The following is a 22,926-nucleotide window of genomic DNA, read 5'->3' as shown; positions in this document are numbered from 1 at the left end:
CACAACGGCTTGTCCTGAAAGCTGGATTTACAAACAGAAGCTGTTCACGGGCCACAACCTGTAAGTCTGATTTATTTTTCATCAATGTGTTTTCCTGTAATAGGTTGTAGCAAGGAAGTAAACAGATGACAGCGCTGTTCTGCAAACCAGTCTGTTAAATGCTCATTCATACTTAATGTTTTCCGACGAACACCTAACGTTACAAACACTAACGTTAAAATCTCAACAGCGAACTTGGCATTAGTGTAAATGATTCTTTGATTAGAGCTTTTATGTATTGTTTATCTACAGGCTTGCTAAACATGGTTCTGTGTTTGATTTGGCTACTAGTAAAGCCAGTGTTTAGTGTTTTGGGTTAATAGTTCTTGCGACAGATATTTGGCTATAATCGTTCTAAAAATACAAAAGTAAAAGTGCCATTCAGTAGCGATCATTATAGATCCGCAGTCTTTACTCTTGAGGACTGAACAGGTTCTGCTCGATCATCTTCACTAAAATGTTCTGGGTCTGATTCGGGCTCAGATTGGTGTGGTTTTATTGACGCCATCGTTTCTAATACTGAGCAAAGCACAGTCTACCGGTAAGGTAAGGGGCGTGACGTTTCCGACAAACATACACTGCGGTTAGCGAATCACAACACACTGGGCCAGCTAACCAATCAGAGCCCATCGCGTATTTTTGAGGGACTGGCTTCATACAACCCGGAAAGCATCAGACCGTTTTACAAGGAGGGACAGAGCAGTGTAGAATAAAGGTCAAATATATGAAAAACAATGCAATTTTTTTTAAAACGAAGCATGAACACGTTACAGTGCACCCCACAAACACAATCAAGCCTTCAAAACAATGTGTTTTACCACCCCTTTAAGTGCCTTTTATGGGTCTTGGGAGTGTAAATGTACTGAATGCCAATCGAGGCCTATCTGAAGCCTTTCTCAGCATCAGCTTTACACTAAAATATCTTCATTTGTGTCTGAATATGAACGGGTGTCGAACGACATGAGGGTGAGTAATTAATGACAGAATTTTCATTTTTGGGTGAACTAACCCTTTAAATAAGCCATACACCCTCAATGTAGATACCAGAGAACAATTTTTAATGTTGTTTCAAATCATTCTAGGGCACCTTTAATATATAAATTTTGACCCATACAATGTATTGTTGGATGTTGCCACAAATATACCCGTGAGACTTATGACTGGTTTCGTGCTCCAGGGTCACCAATGCTTCAGTGCTTGGTGTTAGGTGTGTGTGATTTGCCTGTCAGATTCTCACTGACGTGTGGGCCGATGTGACGCTCTGGCCTGTTTTGCACCCAGCGGGGCTGGACTGTCTGGGCGGCAGCTGCTTCTGTCCGCCGGCGTCTGAAAGGCCCGTATAATGCAGCCCATTGTGCGACAGACACGACCGGCCGAGCCGAAGCGCTTTATCATCTGAGCTTTTGTCTGATCGCCGCTCTCAGACTCTCACACTGACAGAATGTGAATGTGTGCAGCGTCTTAAGATACACGACTTCACTAGTGTTACTATTTTACATTTAAAAACAGAGAGACGTGACATTTTAGTATGATTTACATTTGTTTAGTTGTTTTTGTTCTTGTTTTTTGTTATATTTTTATTTAGCTTTAATGTTTTTATTACAGATGTAGTTTAAAATAATTGTATAATAATAAATTATTAATTATAAATTATTATATCATTAATTATATTATAAACTATATAATATTATTATTATTATTATAAATTGTTTTATATATATATATATATATATATATATATATATATATATATATATATATATATATATATATATATATATATATATATATATATATATATATATATATATATATATATATATATATATATTATTAGTAATTGTAGTACTTCAACTCTAAAAATTAGAAATGCTGCCTAGTTTTTTTATATTTCTATTTAGCTTTAATTTTTTATTATTAATTATTAATTATTATATCATTAATTATGTTATAAACTATATATTATCAGTACTATTATTATTATTATTATTATTATAAAATGTAAAAAAATATGGATGTTTTTAAATATTAATTTTAGTACTTTACCTTGAACAATGAACATAAATTAGAAATGCTTCCTAGTTTTTTCATTTTTCTGTTTAGCTTTATTTTTTTATTACGGTTTGTTTTTTAATAATTTTATAATAAAATATTATTAATTTTAAATGACTATATATTAATTATATTATTAAATATATATTATCATTATTATTATTATAATAAATTGTAAAAAATATGAATATTTTTTTAATTAATCATTTTAGTACTTTCACTTAAACAAAATTAGAAACGCTTCCTAGCTTTTTTTATATTTCTGTTTAGCTTAATTTTTTTATCAGTTTGTTTTTTAATAATTGTATAATATATTATTAATTATAAATGATTATATCATTAATTATATTATAAACTATATATTATAATTACTATTATTATATTATTATAAATTATAAATTAAAAATATGAATATGTTTTTAAATATTCATTTAGTACTTCAACTTAAAGGTCCCGTTTTTCGTGTTTTTTTGAAGCTTTGATTGTGTTTACAGTGTGCAATATAACATGTGTTCATGTTTCATGTGTAAAAAAACACAGTATTTTTCACACAATTTACTGATCTGTATACCGCTGTTTTCACTGTCCTCAAAACGGCCTGAGAATTTCCTCGTTCTATGAAGTCCCTCTTTCAGAAATACGTAACGAGTTCTGATTGGGCCAGCGGTTCCCGTGTTGTGATTGGACAGCAGCTTAGCGCACGTTACCCGGAAAGGTCACGGCCCTTACCATAACGGGGAGATGAACGCGCTCAAACTACAGCCCCTGAAGGCCAAACAAAGGTGATTTGACTCCGGGATGAAAATAACAGCGTCTGAACGACATAGCGACAAACGCAACCGAACGCAACACTTCCTCTTCTCCACTAGGGAGAGCAACAAGACCACGCCCCTTTTTCGCGTATTCTTGTGGGCGGAGGTTAGTCAACAAACTGTTCTCCTGACGTCATTAAAGCAGGATGTACAGGGATGTAGAACAAACCGGCCATTCGCTGTAGGCTTTAAAAGGGAACTTCTGTTAAATAAAATATCTCGCTTGATGCACTTTTATGATGGACAGATGCACTTTTATGATGGACAGATGCACTTTTATGATGGATAGATGCTCTTTTATGATGGATAGATGCTCTTTTATGATGGATAGATGCTCTTTTATGATGGATAGATGCTCTTTTATGATGGAGAGATGCTTTTTATGATGGATAGATGCTCTTTTATGATGGAGAGATGCTTTTTTATGATGGAGAGATGCTTTTTATGATGGATAGATGCTCTTTTATGATGGATAGATGCTCTTTTATGATGGATAGATGCACTTTTATGATGGACAGATGCTCTTTTATGATGGATAGATGCTCTTTTATGATGGATAGATGCTCTTTTATGATGGATAGATGCTCTTTTATGATGGATAGATGCACTTTTATGATGGAGAGATGCTTTTTATGATGGATAGATGCTCTTTTATGATGGACAGATGCTCTTTTATGATGGATAGATGCACTTTTATGATGGATAGATGCTCTTTTATGATGGATAGATGCACTTTTATGATGGACAGATGCTCTTTTATGATGGATGGATGCTCTTTTATGATGGATAGATGCTCTTTTATGATGGATAGATGCACTTTTATGATGGATAGATGCACTTTTATGATGGAGAGATGCTTTTTATGATGGATAGATGCACTTTTATGATGGATAGATGCTCTTTTATGATGGATAGATGCACTTTTATGATGGATAGATGCACTTTTATGATGGATAGATGCTCTTTTATGATGGAGAGATGCTTTTTATGATGGATAGATGCACTTTTATGATGGATAGATGGTCTTTTATGATGGATAGATGCTCTTTTATGATGGATAGATGCACTTTTATGATGGATAGATGCACTTTTATGATGGATGGATGCTCTTTTATGATGGATATATACTCTTTTATGATGGATAGATGCTCTTTTATGATGGATAGATGCACTTTTATGATGGACAGATGCACTTTTATGATGGAGAGATGCACTTTTATGATGGATAGATGCTCTTTTATGATGGATAGATGCTCTTTTATGATGGATATATGCTCTTTTATGATGGATAGATGCTCTTTTATGATGGATATATGCTCTTTTATGATGGATAGATGCTCTTTTATGATGGATAGATGCTCTTTTATGATGGATAGATGCTCTTTTATGATGATAGATGCTCTTTTATGATGGATAGATGCTCTTTTATGATGGATAGATGCACTTTTATGATGGATAGATGCACTTTTATGATGATAGATGCTCTTTTATGATGGAGAGATGCTTTTATGATGGATAGATGCTCTTTTATGATGGATTGATGCACTTTTATGATTGATAGATGCTCTTTTATGATGGATAGATGCACTTTTATGATGGAGAGATGCACTTTTATGATGGATAGATGCTCTTTTATGATGGATAGATGCTCTTTTATGATGGATAGATGCACTTTTATGATGGAGAGATGCACTTTTATGATGGATAGATGCACTTTTATGATGGATAGATGCTCTTTTATGATGGATAGATGCACTTTTATGATGGATAGATGCTCTTTTATGATGGATAGATGCTCTTTTATGATGGATAGATGCACTTTTATGATGGAGAGATGCACTTTTATGATGGATAGATGCTCTTTTATGATGGATAGATGCACTTTTATGATGGATAGATGCACTTTTATGATGGATAGATGCTCTTTTATGATGGATAGATGCACTTTTATGATGGAGAGATGCACTTTTATGATGGATAGATGCTCTTTTATGATGGATAGATGCTCTTTTATGATGGATAGATGCACTTTTATGATGGAGAGATGCACTTTTATGATGGATAGATGCTCTTTTATGATGGATAGATGCACTTTTATGATGGAGAGATGCACTTTTATGATGGATAGATGCTCTTTTATGATGGATAGATGCTCTTTTATGATGGATATATGCTCTTTTATGATGGATAGATGCTCTTTTATGATGGATAGATGCACTTTTATGATGGATAGATGCACTTTTATGATGGAAAGATGCACTTTTATGATGGATAGATGCTCTTTTATGATGGATATATGCTCTTTTATGATGGATAGATGCTCTTTTATGATGGATATATGCTCTTTTATGATGGATAGATGCTCTTTTATGATGGATAGATGCTCTTTTATGATGGATATATGCTCTTTTATAATGGATAGATGCTCTTTTATGATGGATATATGCACTTTTATGATGGATAGATGCACTTTTATGATGGATAGATGCACTTTTATGATGGATAGATGCACTTTTATGATGGATAGATGGTCTTTTATGATGGATAGATGCTCTTTTATGATGGATAGATGCACTTTTATGATGGATAGATGCACTTTTATGATGGATGGATGCTCTTTTATGATGGATATATACTCTTTTATGATGGATAGATGCTCTTTTATGATGGATAGATGCACTTTTATGATGGACAGATGCACTTTTATGATGGAGAGATGCACTTTTATGATGGATAGATGCTCTTTTATGATGGATAGATGCTCTTTTATGATGGATATATGCTCTTTTATGATGGATAGATGCTCTTTTATGATGGATATATGCTCTTTTATGATGGATAGATGCTCTTTTATGATGGATAGATGCTCTTTTATGATGGATAGATGCTCTTTTATGATGATAGATGCTCTTTTATGATGGATAGATGCTCTTTTATGATGGATAGATGCACTTTTATGATGGATAGATGCACTTTTATGATGATAGATGCTCTTTTATGATGGAGAGATGCTTTTATGATGGATAGATGCTCTTTTATGATGGATAGATGCACTTTTATGATGGATAGATGCACTTTTATGATGGATAGATGCACTTTTATGATGGAGAGATGCACTTTTATGATGGATAGATGCTCTTTTATGATGGATAGATGCTCTTTTATGATGGATATATGCTCTTTTATGATGGATAGATGCTCTTTTATGATGGATAGATGCACTTTTATGATGGATAGATGCACTTTTATGATGGAAAGATGCACTTTTATGATGGATAGATGCTCTTTTATGATGGATATATGCTCTTTTATGATGGATAGATGCTCTTTTATGATGGATATATGCTCTTTTATGATGGATAGATGCTCTTTTATGATGGATAGATGCTCTTTTATGATGGATATATGCTCTTTTATAATGGATAGATGCTCTTTTATGATGGATATATGCACTTTTATGATGGATAGATGCACTTTTATGATGGATAGATGCACTTTTATGATGGATAGATGCACTTTTATGATGGATAGATGCTCTTTTATGATGGATAGATGCTCTTTTATGATGGATAGATGCACTTTTATGATGGATAGATGCACTTTTATGATGATAGATGCTCTTTTATGATGGAGAGATGCTTTTATGATGGATAGATGCTCTTTTATGATGGATTGATGCACTTTTATGATTGATAGATGCTCTTTTATGATGGATAGATGCACTTTTATGATGGATAGATGTTCTTTTATGATGGATAGATGCTCTTTTATGATGGATAGATGCACTTTTATGATGGATAGATGCACTTTTATGATGGATATATGCTCTTTTGTGATGGATATATGCTCTTTTGTGATGGATATATGCTCTTTTATGATGGATAGATGCTCTTTTATGATGGATAGATGCACTTTTATGATGGATAGATGCTCTTTTATGATGGATAGATGCACTTTTATGATGGATAGATGCTCTTTTATGATGGATAGATGCTCTTTTATGATGGATATATGCTCTTTTATGATGGATAGATGCTCTTTTATGATGGATATATGCTCTTTTATGATGGATAGATGCACTTTTATGATGGATAGATGCACTTTTATGATGGAGAGATGCACTTTTATGATGGATAGATGCTCTTTTATGATGGATAGATGCTCTTTTATGATGGATATATGCTCTTTTATGATGGATAGATGCTCTTTTATGATGGATTTATGCTCTTTTATGATGGATAGATGCTCTTTTATGATGGATAGATGCTCTTTTATGATGGATAGATGCTCTTTTATGATGATAGATGCTCTTTTATGATGGATATATACTCTTTTATGATGGATAGATGCTCTTTTATGATGGATAGATGCACTTTTATGATGGATAGATGCACTTTTCTGATGGATAGATGCACTTTTATGATGGATAGATGCTCTTTTATGATGGATAGATGCACTTTTATGATGGATAGATGCACTTTTATGATGGAGAGATGCTTTTATGATGGATAGATGCTCTTTTATGATGGATTGATGCACTTTTATGATTGATAGATGCTCTTTTATGATGGATAGATGCTCTTTTATGATGGAGAGATGCTTTTATGATGGATAGATGCTCTTTTATGATGGATTGATGCACTTTTATGATTGATAGATGCTCTTTTATGATGGATAGATGCACTTTTATGATGGATAGATGTTCTTTTATGATGGATAGATGCTCTTTTATGATGGATAGATGCACTTTTATGATGGATATATGCTCTTTTATGATGGATAGATGCTCTTTTATGATGGATAGATGCTCTTTTATGATGGATAGATGCTCTTTTATGATGGATAGATGCTCTTTTGTGATGGATATATGCTCTTTTATGATGGATATATGCTCTTTTATGATGGATAGATGCTCTTTTATGATGGATATATGCTCTTTTGTGATGGATATATGCTCTTTTATGATGGATAGATGCTCTTTTATGATGGATAGATGCTCTTTTATGATGGAAAGATGCTCTTTTATGATGGATAGATGCTCTTTTGTGATGGATATATGCTCTTTTATGATGGATATATGCTCTTTTATGATGGATAGATGCTCTTTTATGATGGATATATGCTCTTTTGTGATGGATATATGCTCTTTTATGATGGATAGATGCTCTTTTATGATGGACAGATGCTCTTTTATGATGGATAGATGCTCTTTTATGATGGATATATGCTCTTTTATGATGGATAGATGCACTTTTATGATGGATAGATGCTCTTTTATGATGGATATATGCTCTTTTATGATGGATAGATGCACTTTTATGATGGATAGATGCTCTTTTATGACAGATAGATGCTCTTTTATGATGGATAGATGCTCTTTTATGATGGATATATGCTCTTTTGTGATGGATAGATGCTCTTTTATGATGGATAGATGCTCTTTTATGATGGAGAGATGCACTTTTATGATGGATATATGCTCTTTTGTGATGGATAGATGCTCTTTTATGATGGATAGATGCTCTTTTGTGATGGATAGATGCACTTTTATGATGGATATATGCTCTTTTGTGATGGATAGATGCTCTTTTATGATGGATAGATGCTCTTTTGTGATGGATAGATGCTCTTTTATGATGGATATATGCTCTTTTGTGATGGATAGATGCACTTTTATGATGGATAGATGCTCTTTTATGATGGATATATGCTCTTTTATGATGGATAGATGCTCTTTTATGATGGATAGATGCTCTTTTATGATGGATAGATGCACTTTTATGATGGATAGATGCTCTTTTATGATGGATAGATGCTCTTTTATGATGGAGAGATGCACTTTTATGATGGATAGATGCTCTTTTATGATGGATAGATGCTCTTTTATGATGGATAGATGCTCTTTTATGATGGAGAGATGCACTTTTATGATGGATAGATGCTCTTTTATGATGGATAGATGAACTTTTATGATGGATAGATGCTCTTTTATGATGGAGAGATGCACTTTTATGATTGATAGATGCACTTTTATCATGGATAGATGCTCTTTTATGATGGATAGATGCTCTTTTATGATTGAGAGATGCACTTTTATGATGGATAGATGCACTTTTATGATGGATAGATGCTCTTTTATGATGGATAGATGCTCTTATGATGGATAGATGCTCTTTTATGATGGAGAGATGCACTTTTATGATGGAGAGATGCACTTTTATGATGGATATATGCACTTTTATGATGGATATATGCTTTTTTATGATGGATAGATGCACTTTTATGATGGATATATGCTTTTTTATGATGGATAGATGCTCTTTTATGATGGATAGATGCACTTTTATGATGGATATATGCACTTTTATGATGGATATATGCTTTTTTATGATGGATAGATGCACTTTTATGATGGATATATGCTTTTTTATGATGGATAGATGCTCTTTTATGATGGATAGATGCACTTTTATGATGGATAGATGCTCTTTTATGATGGAGAGATGCTCTTTTATGATGGATAGATGCTCTTTTATGATGGATAGATGCACTTTTATGATGGATAGATGCTCTTTTATGATGGATAGATGCTCTTTTATGATGGAGAGATGCACTTTTATGATGGATAGATGCTCTTTTATGATGGATATATGCTCTTTTATGATGGATAGATGCTCTTTTATGATGGATATATGCTCTTTTTTGATGGATAGATGCACTTTTATGATGGATAGATGCTCTTTTATGATGGAGAGATGCTTTTTATGATGGATAGATTAGGGCTGTAACGATTTGACCAAAAATAAAAACCTCGATTAATTGAACATTTGACCTCGATTACGATTAATGAACGATTATTTTGCTTTTTTTTGTTGCTTTTTTTTTTTTGGCCCTCATAAGGTTTTTGAGTAAGTTCCTGATAAGGTTTGTACTGTAAATATTTTCTACTATTAAAGGTGGATTTTTTTTTTCTAATGAAAAAGTGCATTTCTTTGTGATTTTAAAATACTTGAAGGAAACGGTTCACTTTCAGCAGTTATTGTCTATGGGAGTAGAGATATGAGAGTGATTGTGTGTGTGTGAATTAGTCATACCGTCTCTATTCATTATGAAGCTGTGGTTTGTTTTTACTTCAAAGGTATTTAGATGTATGCCTATAACGATTGAGTTTCTAAGCTCCTTTAGTGACTTTACTCACAGGACGGCGGTGACACTGCGTTTCTGCGCGCGATCTTCACGTGATGTGCGAGCTTCTGTCTGAGTGTTCGTTTGTCACAATATATCAGGCAGTAGTTCAACATAACACACATCTGATGGTCGAAACTCGCTTTACTGTTCAAACTGGCAGGGCTTAAACCACCTACAAATGACAAGCTTTGTGAGGACTTAGGTGAAAGAGGTCTGCCTTCAGGGCGCGCGCGCGTGTTGTCAGAGACGCGACACGACTCGGCTCTCTGTGTCACAGAAAAAAAGCTGAGCACTGAACGGATACGTAGGCTATTGTTGTTTTTGAATAGTGCACAATCGCTTTAAATGTTGAAACTGGCAAGCCTTAAACGCATGTACTTGACAAACTTTATGAGCATGAAAGTGAAAGCGATCTGGCTTCGGGTCTTGCGCGGACCGTCTGTGTGTGTGTGTGTGTGTGTGTGTGTGTGTGTGTGTGTGTGTGTGTGTGTGTGTCAGCGCGTAGGCTATAAGAACAGCAATTAACTGACCTGTATAAACTGTAAAACATGCAGCTACTATAGTGATTCGGAGCATCTATAAACACAGATAACTGCTCCTGCATCTCTCTGTGTGTCTGCAAACTGCACTTGATGTGACTGACGGGGCGGAGTCACGTGAAAACCGAAATAACCGACATGGGAAAAATACGTCGGTTAGAAGTTCTGAATGTCGGTTTCGGTTATTTTTCGATTAATCGTACAGCCCTAGGATAGATGCACTTTTATGATGGATAGATGCTCTTTTATGATGGACAGATGCACTTTTATGATGGATAGATGCTCTTTTATGATGGATAGATGCTCTTTTATGATGGATAGATGCACTTTTATGATGGATAGATGCTCTTTTATGATGGACAGATGCACTTTTATGATGGATAGATGCACTTTTATGATGGATATATGCTCTTTTATGATGGATAGATGCTCTTTTATGATGGACAGATGCACTTTTATGATGGATAGATGCACTTTTATGATGGATAGATACACTTTTATGATGGATAGATGCTCTTTTATGATGGACAGATGCACTTTTATGATGGATAGATGCACTTTTATGATGGATAGATGCACTTTTATGATGGATAGGTGCTCTTTTATGATGGACAGATGCACTTTTATGATGGATAGATGCACTTTTATGATGGATATATGCTCTTTTATGATGGATAGATGCTCTTTTATGATGGATATATGCTCTTTTATGAAGGAGAGATGCACTTTTATGATGGAGAGATGCACTTTTATGATGGATAGATGCACTTTTATGATGGACAGATGCACTTTTATGATGGATAGATGCTCTTTTATGATGGATAGATGCACTTTTATGATGGATAGATGCACTTTTATGATGGATAGATGCACTTTTATGATGGATAGATGCACTTTTATGATGGATAGATGCTCTTTTATGATGGACAGATGCACTTTTATGATGGATAGATGCACTTTTATGATGGATAGATGCTCTTTTATGATGGACAGATGCACTTTTATGATGGATAGATGCTCTTTTATGATGGACAGATGCACTTTTATGATGGATAGATGCACTTTTATGATGGATAGATGCACTTTTATGATGGATAGGTGCTCTTTTATGATGGACAGATGCACTTTTATGATGGATAGATGCACTTTTATGATGGATATATGCTCTTTTATGATGGATAGATGCTCTTTTATGATGGATATATGCTCTTTTATGAAGGAGAGATGCACTTTTATGATGGAGAGATGCACTTTTATGATGGATAGATGCACTTTTATGATGGACAGATGCACTTTTATGATGGATAGATGCTCTTTTATGATGGATAGATGCACTTTTATGATGGATAGATGCACTTTTATGATGGATAGATGCACTTTTATGATGGATAGATGCACTTTTATGATGGATAGATGCTCTTTTATGATGGACAGATGCACTTTTATGATGGATAGATGCACTTTTATGATGGATAGATGCTCTTTTATGATGGACAGATGCACTTTTATGATGGATAGATGCTCTTTTATGATGGATAGATGCTCTTTTATGATGGATAGATGCACTTTTATGATGGATAGATGCACTTTTATGATGGATAGATGCTCTTTTATGATGGACAGATGCACTTTTATGATGGATAGATGCTCTTTTATGATGGATAGATGCACTTTTATGATGGATAGATGCTCTTTTATGATGGATAGATGCACTTTTATGATGGATAGATGCACTTTTATGATGGATAGATGCACTTTTATGATGGATAGATGCTCTTTTATGATGGATAGATGCACTTTTATGATGGATAGATGCACTTTTATGATGGATAGATGCTCTTTTATGATGGATATATGCACTTTTATGATGGATAGATGCACTTTTATGATGGATAGATGCACTTTTATGATGGATAGATGCTCTTTTATGATGGATAGATGCTCTTTTATGATGGATAGATGCACTTTTATGATGGATAGATGCTCTTTTATGATGGATATATGCACTTTTATTATGGATATAAGCACTTTTATTGTGGATAGATGCTCTTTTATGGCCTTAAAAACAGACATTCACTGCCATTATAAAGCTTGGAAGCGTCAGGACATTTTTTAATATAACTGATTGTGTTTGTCTGAAAGAAGAAGGTCATACACATAGGATGACTTGAGGATGAGTAAATCATGGGCTAATTTACATTTTTGGTTGAACTAACCCTTTAAAATCCAACACTGAAATGAACTACATAAGCTCAATGGTAACACTTTACAACAAGGTCACATTTGTTAACATCTTCCTAGTAGTTGAGAACCGCTCTATTTTATGCCACAGTTTCAGAACTAAACGTCTGTAAGGTTTCTGGAGAATGATGAGTCCAGTGTGTGTCTCGTGGCTTTGTCATGAACAGCCCTGAACTTTAACACATAGATCTACACATGGGAGTTGTGAGAGTTGCTAGACAGCAGCTGTGATGATGATCACTAAAGCAAGTGTACTACTTTTGTTCACCCACACGAGGGCAGTGCATCCCTTCTAGTGTGTGTGTTATGTGCTTGTTCTAAACATGATGACATGCTCAGATTAAGGGGGTGCCACATCTTACCCCACTCCCCTTCTAAATACACCTGTGTGCAAGTAGTGTGTGTGTGTGTGTGTGTATATTTGCCCTGCTGAGGTTTCAGTAACATCGTCTCTCTCTCTTGTGTGTTTGTTTAGGAGGACACAGGACAACAGGATCAATGGAGTCGATGTGAAGGATCTCGCAGTGTCATGGTGAGAGTGTTTTATTCAACTAAATTAAACACAGCTCAAAACTAAATGCTCAAATGCCACTAATCATATTGTTAGGACAGCAAAATAAATAATTCATGAAAATATCTTTCCATCTTCCCATGGGCCCTATTCGAATGATCTAAGCGTATGGTCTGAAGCGCATCGCCCAGGTGCACTAAGGGGTGTCCAAATCCACTTTTGCTAGTTTAACAACCGGGAAAAAATATCTAAAAGGGTCGTCCCTCATCTCTTGATGAGTCATGGGTGTGTTTTGGGCTTAACGTGCAATAAACCAATTAGAGTCTCATCTCCCTTTCCCTTTAAAAGCCAATTGCGCTTGAGCATTGAGGATTCACTAGCCACGTTTACATGCGCACTTTTTTGTCATTCCGATTAAAATCATTCCGATTGAAAGATTCGGTGGACTGTTTACATGAGACGTTATCTAAACCGATCTGGTGTTTACATGTGCTGACTTTCAGTAGGAAACATTTTGTGACATGCGCACACAGTTTGTCTGCCGCCTCAGATTCGTTACGTATCGTGGATCAATAATTCTGTGTTGGTAATTTTAATATTTATTTATTTTTCTGTGGGCGGACATGCAGTAGTTTAACCTAATTTATGTCCTATACAATGGCTATTTCAACAGCTGTGAATGATGAATGCGGAATCAAAAATGAATTCAATTCATTTATTTTGAAAAACACAAAATTAACAATAAAATGCACTCAAATTATTAATAAAAACATAGGATATACGGTGAAACATGAATGAAGCATTCAAGACGTGCTCAGCATCATTACTAGTAGGCCTAGTACTAAAGATATATATTTCAGATGATTAAGGAAAGATACCATAATCACAAAGGTATAAATATTAACAAAAGTAATTAAAGTAGACTGTGGGTAATGTTACTTAACAAATTTGAAGCAGTTGTCGAATTTTTTTTTATAGCTAACTTAACTAACGAGAAACAGAGAGCAGCTTGAATGTTCCCTGTTGAAATGGCAGCTCTCAACGGCCACCAGGACTTGTACAGTTTTAGAAAAGCTATTTATTATTTGTCGTAAAGTGTAAGAATCACCTCAGAAAAATAAATTATTCTGTCAGGCGCAGTTGAAGCCTAGGACAAACGCTGTCAAGATGAGATGGTGTAGCCAGGCTATGTCTGTGTCATTATTCAAACATCATGTTCATAACATGTTACGAAATAAAAAGTTTAATACCTCAGAAAAATGAACTTTCCTCTCTTGCCAACATTAGCCTGGTGTGAGCGCGGCGCGCGCTCTTCAGTTGAGGAGGCGCGCGCTGTATATCACGTCACAGAAAGACGTGCACTCAAAGTAATCGGATCAGGTCGTTTACATGGTGGAATTTTTCGTTTGATCGGTTCGTGAAAAGGTTTATCCCACCCCTCTCAAACCGATTACAATTTCATTCGGTTTGGCCATTTTTATTCCGATTGAGTTGTTTATATGGAGTATTTTTATTCGGATTGGACTTTTAAACCGATTACAGTGCTCCATGTAAACGCACCTACTGTTTACATGAGGAAAGACTGAACGCTTCTCCAGAGAGGAATCCTTTTATTTCTAATATTTGGCGTGTGTGTGTGTGCGCTGCTGCGCATCCCTGTGTGTGTGTAATAATAAAAATAAGAGTTTACGCGCGTTGTGCACCCCCTATAGCAGTGGTTCTCAAAGTGTGGTACGCATACCACTAGTGGTACTCAGGCTCCCTCTAGTGGTACGCAGAGGAATCACTAAATTATGCTATAACTTTTCAGTTTCTAAGCTATTTAAGTGATAAATTACAGAACATTTCTGCGCTACTGAATGGTTTTGTGTAAGGCGCGATCTCCGCGTGATGTGTGAGCTATGTGTGTGTTACAATGCAGCACGCATTTAGAACGGTGATTAACTGACCTGAACAATAAGTGTGCATTCTCCTGATCAATTTTGAGATTCCAGATGGTATCATCAAACATGTCTTGTGGAGAGCAGATGTATTTATTTGTCATTTTTAATTGTTGGAAACAGAGCCTGGCAGCCTGCATGTCAGGAAATGGCTTATCCTGTCGCGCCTTCTGTAGGCCAGCGACTAGTCGACGTCAAGCTTAAAGCGTCATGGCAGAGCATTCAAGTCGACTAGTCGGTGCAACACTGCCGTTAGTTACTACAGCCTACAGTTAGCTGGTTAGTTATGCCTTCATCACGTGAATGCATATTACCTGGTTGTAAAACTTATAAAAACAAAATCGATGATATCAAGAAGAGGTGGATTAATTTTGTGAACAGCTACCTTGATCACCACCAACACCTGCCTCTGCAGTGATCGTTTTACACCGGATAGTTTTACAAGCTTTCATCGGAGACAACTGGGATTCACTGATAATCCACTGCCGAAAGGGCCGAACCGACTATCTCCCGCCCCCGTTTGAGAGCAGAGAATGGTGCTTATTTTTTCAAGATTTTGTTTGGCTTTTTTTTTTATCATTCAAATTTGGCTGGGTGGTTAATAACACATTTTTCTGTGGTGTGACGAACTCAGAACAAATATTTAATTTTGACTTTACATGGACTTTAAATATAAATTAATGTTAAAGAGCACCTATCATGGCATTTAAAATGTTCCAAATATTGTTTTAGAAGTCCCCAACAACAGTTTTGCATGCATGCAATGACAAAAAAGACTTTAGTTTTCTTATAATATGCAATTATTTTTACCTGTTTTGACAGCGATTCTCAAATGATTCCTTTAGTGATTCACTTTTCAAAACCCCGCCTTTACGTGACGCTAATCTGCGCTGATTGGTCCGATGACCCAGTCAGTTGTGATTGGTTTAGTCTGTGCAGATATTTTCAGAAACGGAACGCCCATCAAAGTCTTATAGTGACAGTAATTTGTTAATATGTGTCAGGAGTTATGAATATGAAAACCGCGTCTGTACCGTTTGATTGTAATATGAGCCTCAGCTGATCTCATTCATAAAAAAACTCCTCTATTCTCCTCATGAAGACTCGCGACAAATCAACATCCCTCAGGGCTTTTAGTTCAAAAGTGTGCAGATGAGGAGACATATTGATAGATTCTCATATGTCTGTGTCAAATTTCTAAACAGAGGAGTATTTTTTATTCAATACTTCCTCAAAATGGGCAGTTATAGCCTAATCATGAGCGATTGAGTCTCTTATGTGTTGTTTTCAATTCATCCTGGCAGCCGGAGGGCGCTCTGTGCACATGTGGTCCATATATGGTACAGACAGACGAAGAAGATACCATGTGCCATAATAGAAGTCCATAATAAAAGCTTCCTGAGATCGCGAAACATACATTTGACGACTAATAAACACTCAATCGCGACGATGTATGGTTTGTCTTCAAGCCACTTAGTCTTCAAATGCTCATCCTTGGGCAGATGAAAAAAGTTTGCTTTTGAGTCGCACTTCAGAACACAGCGTCTCGTCGCCATGATGTTTTCTAGTTTTCACTGGCGTCTTGGAGCGCAATAAGTGGGCGTATCGTATTCAAATAACTTGACAAGTTGACGTCATCTAGTCAGAGAAAAAGCTTCGGTCTTCTAGCGATTCTTAAAAATGACTCAGAGTCGACTCTTACTTTTGAAAGAAAATAACTATATATACGGTGCACTGTCATATTTCAAACTATCACAGGATGTTTTTGTTCACTTAGATCTATGTTACACACTACATGAAAGGTAAATTTCAAAATTCCATGATAGGTGCTCTTTAAAACAATACATTTTAATTTAATCTTCATTCGAGTAAAGTTTTTTTTTTACATTTAAGTACAGCACATTTTAATTGTATTATTATTTTATTTACCTGTATGCAATAAATATTCCTATTAGGAATAAACTGCCTCGTTTTTGAACTGTGCAGAGCTGTAGCTGAATAGTTAGGCCTACTACGCTGCTGTATTTTAATGTTGATTATGGTGGTACTTGGACAGCCAAATATTTTCTGAGGTGGTCCTTGGTATAAAAAGTTTGAGAACCTCTGCCCTATAGGCTCATATCACTAACACACCCTTTAAATAACACAAAAATACTGCACTTTTGACTTTAGAGCAGGTTTGTGTTGGTCAGTCGTTTTCAGTTCCTCACAATAGCAACACACCAACAATGCTCCTGATCACACCTGGTGTTCAGACCAGACGCCCTTGGGTGAACAACATGGAGCTGGACTGCGTCAGGCTGAAACTAGCAAAAAACACTTGCGTCTCGCCTGGCGTCGTATTGCGCTGGGTGTATGATAGGGTCCCAAATCTCTGTGTTGGTCAATCAGACTTAGTAATAGTAATTATCGTAAATGTAATTGTCACAAATTCATCTGTCAAATTAGACTGTTTACACATGCGTTTGACAGACGAACTGCAGATTTAGGAACGGGTAAGATTTCTGCATTCAATAAAATCATGCCACAGGTTATTATTATGTATTTTGCATCTATTATTCCTGAAATAATCATATTATTAATATGCATTTATTCAAATTGTTTTGAATCAGCATAAATCTGTTCATTGTGAAAGCAATTACATGCAGGGGCGTAGCTAAGGGGGGGAAAGTTAGGACGATTCTAAGGGCCCACACACTTTTGGGGCCCCCAGAGATCGGTTTTATTAGTAGTAACAGTACTGTAGGTATCTGAGCACTGGCGATTCATTCACCACCATTGCCAGCAGTTTTAGGTTGGGCATCAGCACTGTAGATGGAAAAACGGATGCGAAAAACGCAGAAAATCGAACCTGTTCCGATTTTTTTTTGACGGACGAAAGTTTCGGAGGCAGTGGGCAAGCATAATTGATGTTATAACGTGAGGGCGAATTTATTTTTTGACGTGCGAAAATTTTGCATGCGAATTTCGGACACAGTGTGCAAAGGCCTTTACAAATATAAAAAAATTACGGTGCATTTCCGGCAAAATCCAGCAAACCGCTCCACTCATGAACCGCTCACGCTCACCGGTAAAACTACGTTCACTCATATCCCACTCCGACATGACGTGCTATAATTGTTGCAGCCATTAAGGTATTTATTTTTATATTTATGTTTAAATATTATAATGTGGGTTTTTTATGTCTATGTTGTCGATCTGTCTATCTATGTCGAATATGAAAAGTGAACAGCATGAGATAGGACACATCATAAGATGAATGGAGTTGATCAGACATGATTCATTGACCACTTCATTAAGTTTTGTTTTGGATAAATTTTTATCTTAATTTTAATCAATGTTTCATCAGCCAATTGGGGCATTCTGGGTTGAGCGAGTGGCAACCCGATCTCACGGCAATTCGTACATATTTTACGAGGTGGCTAATTCGTACGAATTTGTACGACCCCACTTGTACGAATGTGTACGATTTTTGCTAATTCGTACGTATTTGACGAGTTGACAAATTCGTATGAATTCTTACGAATGACCTACCTCAAACCCTGCCCCTAAACCTACCCGTCACTGGGGTTTAGACAAAACGTACAAATTCGTACGAGTGAGGTCGTACAAATTCGTACGAATTAGCCACCTCGTAAAATATGTACGAATTGGTCGTGAGATAGCGTTGGCTTAATTGGTCAGTATTATTAAATTGCAGACAAAGATTTTGGATAGCTAGGTTGGTGTGGTAGAGGGCCCAACATCATTTTCTTTCATAGGGCCCAAAATTGCTAGCGGCGCCCCTGATTACATGTATTCAATTAAAATATGTCTGGCTGTTGAACAAGCAATATTAACTCTTGGTTGTTGTTGTTGATTTTTTGGCTACTAGAACAGGTTTTCCTGCTTGAATGTTCAGAAACTCATTATTTTGTCATTGTTGCAGCTGGAGCAGTGTGTTGTGATTGGTCAAGCGCTTCGAGCGTGTTTGGGAAATGCCCCGCCCCTTACCATAACCGCCAGTTTCAACACACTACTAACTAACTCAAGCAGGCCCCGCCCCTTTATTCTGCATATTAATGATTTAAATGAGGAATATTGTGGCGTGTTTGTTCCCGGAAGAAACTCAAGACTACAATGGAGGAGTTCAGAAACACTGACACTGATATAGAGAAGAACTCAAACAGCAACATCACACACTAAAGAACATGGAGAAAAGCAGAACAGGACCCCATTTAAAGTTCAAATGTATGAGATAGAAACAAATGGGATATATTTTGTTCTGTGTTTGACACACAAATGATCTCATAGCTTTCAGAGGCCATCGCTGACCTGCGCATCACATCTAAGGAAGAACAACTGGAGTACCTGCGATGGAAGAAGGAGCGTGAGGAGATCGACAGAGAGCGCGTGGCCCGGCACAGAAACGCCAAAGGCCAGTGGAGGAGAGCCTGGGACATGGATAAAGCCGATCTGATGTAAGCCGGAGACGCAAGCGCCTGATTTCTGTTCTGACGTGAGAGAAACTAACCTGTGTTGCTTTAGTTTGCATCTTGATTCAGTTTGAATTCTTCTTTGTTCGTTTTTTTTTTGCATGTTTAACTGCCTCTTACATAAATCACAGCTGTTTGAATCATCTCTGTGTCTGTTGTCTTACCTCCATCATTTCAATGCTTCACTCATATCTTTGAAAATGCTTTATCAATTAAGAAAAACTTTAATCCTTTTGAAATGGCTTTCATTTTTGGCTGCTGTCATCTAGGCCATGTGGGCTGTTGGTTAATGTCAATGTTAACCAATACTAGGGATAAACCAATAATTCTTTATATTTGAAGGCGATGACCGATATATCGGCCGATAAATCTAAATCCAAATTTTTATATAATTTGTGGGAGCCTGATTACAAAAACAAATGTCTCAGCATTAAATCCATGTCCCAAACATTTAATTATGTATAATAATTTTATGTAGCCGATATGACAGACTTGCGCTGCACATGTTGCTCTGAACTGTATTTTCCTTTTTTGAAGTGATTTCAATCATATTTCAAGCAAATCAAACCCATCATGGTGAACAGTGCACATCTGAAGTGTCTCAGCTTTAATATATGTAATACATTTTCTTATTGGACCAATAACGATAACATTAAACATGAACATTTATCGGCTTTAATATATCGGCCAAATTCTCTTATTGGACCAATAACAATAACATTAAACATGAACATTTATCGGCTTTAATATATCGGCCAAATTCTCTTATTGGACCAATAACGATAACATTAAAAATGAATATTTATTCGGCTTTAATATATCGGCCACATTTTCTCATTGGACCGATAACGATAACATTAAAAATGAACATTTATCGGCTTTAATATATCGGCAAAATGTTCTTATTGGACCAATAACGATGACATTAAAAATGAATATTTATCGGCTTTAATGATAACATTAAAAATGAACATTTATCGGCTTTAATATATCGGCCAAATTTTCTTATTGGACCGAAAACATTAAACATGAACATTTATTAGATTTAATATCGGCCAACTGAACATTTAACGGCTTTAATATATCGGCCAAATTTTCTTATTGGACTGATAACGATAACATTAAAAATGAACATTTATCAGATTTAATATCGGCCAAATTCTCTTATTGGACCGATAATGGTAACATTAAAATGAACATTTATTGGCTTTAATATATCGGCCAAATTCTCTTATTGGACCAATAACGATGACATTAAAAATGAATATTTATCGGCTTTAACGATAACATTAAAAATGAACATTTATTGGCTTTAATATATCGGCCAAATTCTCTTATTGGACCAATAACGATAACATAAAAAATTTATATTTATTCGGCTTTAAATATCGGCCACATTTTCTTATTGGACCGATAACGATAACATTAAAAATGAACATTTATCGGCTTTAATATATCGACCAAATTTTCTTATTGGACCAATAACGATGACATTAAAAATGAATATTTATGGGCTTTAATGATAACATTAAAAATGAACATTTATCGGCTTTAATATATCGGCCAAATTTTCTTATTGGACCGATAACATTAAACATGAACATTTATCAGATTTAATATCGGCCAAATTCTCTAATTGGACCGATAATGGTAACATTAAAATTAAAATGTATCGGCTTTAATATATTGACCAAATTTTCTTATTGGACCAATAACGATGACATTAAAAATGAATATTTATCGGCTTCAACGATAACATTAAAAATGAACATTTAACGGCTTTAATATATCGGCCAAATTTTCTTATTGGACCGATAATGGTAACATTAAAATGAACATTTATCGGCTTTAATATATCGGCCAAATTTTCTTATTGAACCAATAACGATGACATTAAAAATGAATATTTATCGGCTTCAACGATAACATTAAAAATGAACATTTATCGGCTTTAACGATAACATTAAAAATGAACATTTAACGGCTTTAATATATCGGCCAAATTTTCTTATTGGACCGATAACGATAACATTAAACATGAACATTTATCAGATTTAATATCGGCCAAATTCTCTTATTGGACCGATAATGGTAACATTAAAATGAACATTTATCGGCTTTAATATATCGGCCAAATTTTCTTATTGAACCAATAACGATGACATTAAAAATGAATATTTATCGGCTTCAACGATAACATTAAAAATGAACATTTAACGGCTTTAATATATCGGCCAAATTTTCTTATTGGACTGATAACGATAACATTAAACATGAACATTTATCAGATTTAATATCGGCCAAATTCTCTTATTGGACCGATAATGGTAACATTAAAATGAACATTTATCGGCTTTAATATATCGGCCAAATTTTCTTATTGAACCAATAACGATGACATTAAAAATGAATATTTACCGGCTTTAACGATAACATTAGAAATGAACATTTATCTGCTTTAACGATAACATTAAAAATGAACATTTATCGGCTTTAATATATCGGCCAAATTTTCTTATTGGACCGATAACGATAAAATTAAAAATGAATATTTATCAGTTTTAATATATCGGCCAAATTCTCTTATTGGACCGATAACATTAAAAATGAAAATTTATCGGCTTTAATATATCGGCCAAATTCTCTTATTGGACCGATAACATTAAAAATGAATATTTATCGGCTTTAACAATGACATTAAAAATGAACATTTATCGGCTTTAACGATAACATTAAAAATGAACATTTATTGGCTTTAATATATCGGCCAAATTTTCCCCATTAGATGCCAGCAAAGCTCCACTGAGACACAGCGGTTGGATTTGTAATTTGCAGAGTTTTTCTCTCTCAAATATTACACACACACTTTCACAATTATAGCTGCATCATTTATCCAACTGGCTCTGTAATATGCAGAAGCAGAAAACAGCGAGTATTTGCTTTATAGGCCAAACATGAGAAAATTACACCATCTATTAATTTTGAAGCCTTGCCAACAGAATGAAAGCCTATTAACTAAGACTGCATCATTGTATAGTTAAATGTATGCAGTTGGCATTAACACAGGCAAAATGAAAAAAATGAAAAAGAACAAAATATCCATAAGGACACACACGGGTTAATATAGTC

At 35.2% G+C, this 22,926-nt stretch overlaps 1 protein-coding gene across 2 annotated transcripts in view; it reads left to right on the top strand.

The window, feature by feature from the left end:
* Positions 1–22,926, top strand: part of ccdc9b (coiled-coil domain containing 9B) — a 66,435-nt gene that overhangs the window by 27,984 nt on the left and 15,525 nt on the right. For both annotated transcript variants that reach the window (XM_079832869.1, XM_079832868.1), the window contains exons 6-7: positions 13,347–13,403; positions 19,616–19,782. In XM_079832869.1, the coding sequence (XP_079688995.1) occupies positions 13,347–13,403; positions 19,616–19,782 (224 nt within the window). The remainder of the gene's footprint in view (positions 1–13,346; positions 13,404–19,615; positions 19,783–22,926) is intronic.

Source organism: Gobio gobio, assembly GCF_949357685.1.
Source record: "Gobio gobio genome assembly, chromosome: 13".
NCBI lineage: Eukaryota > Metazoa > Chordata > Actinopteri > Cypriniformes > Gobionidae > Gobio > Gobio gobio.
Note: the sequence above shows the minus strand (reverse complement) of the source record. Positions and strands in the feature narration are given on the sequence as shown.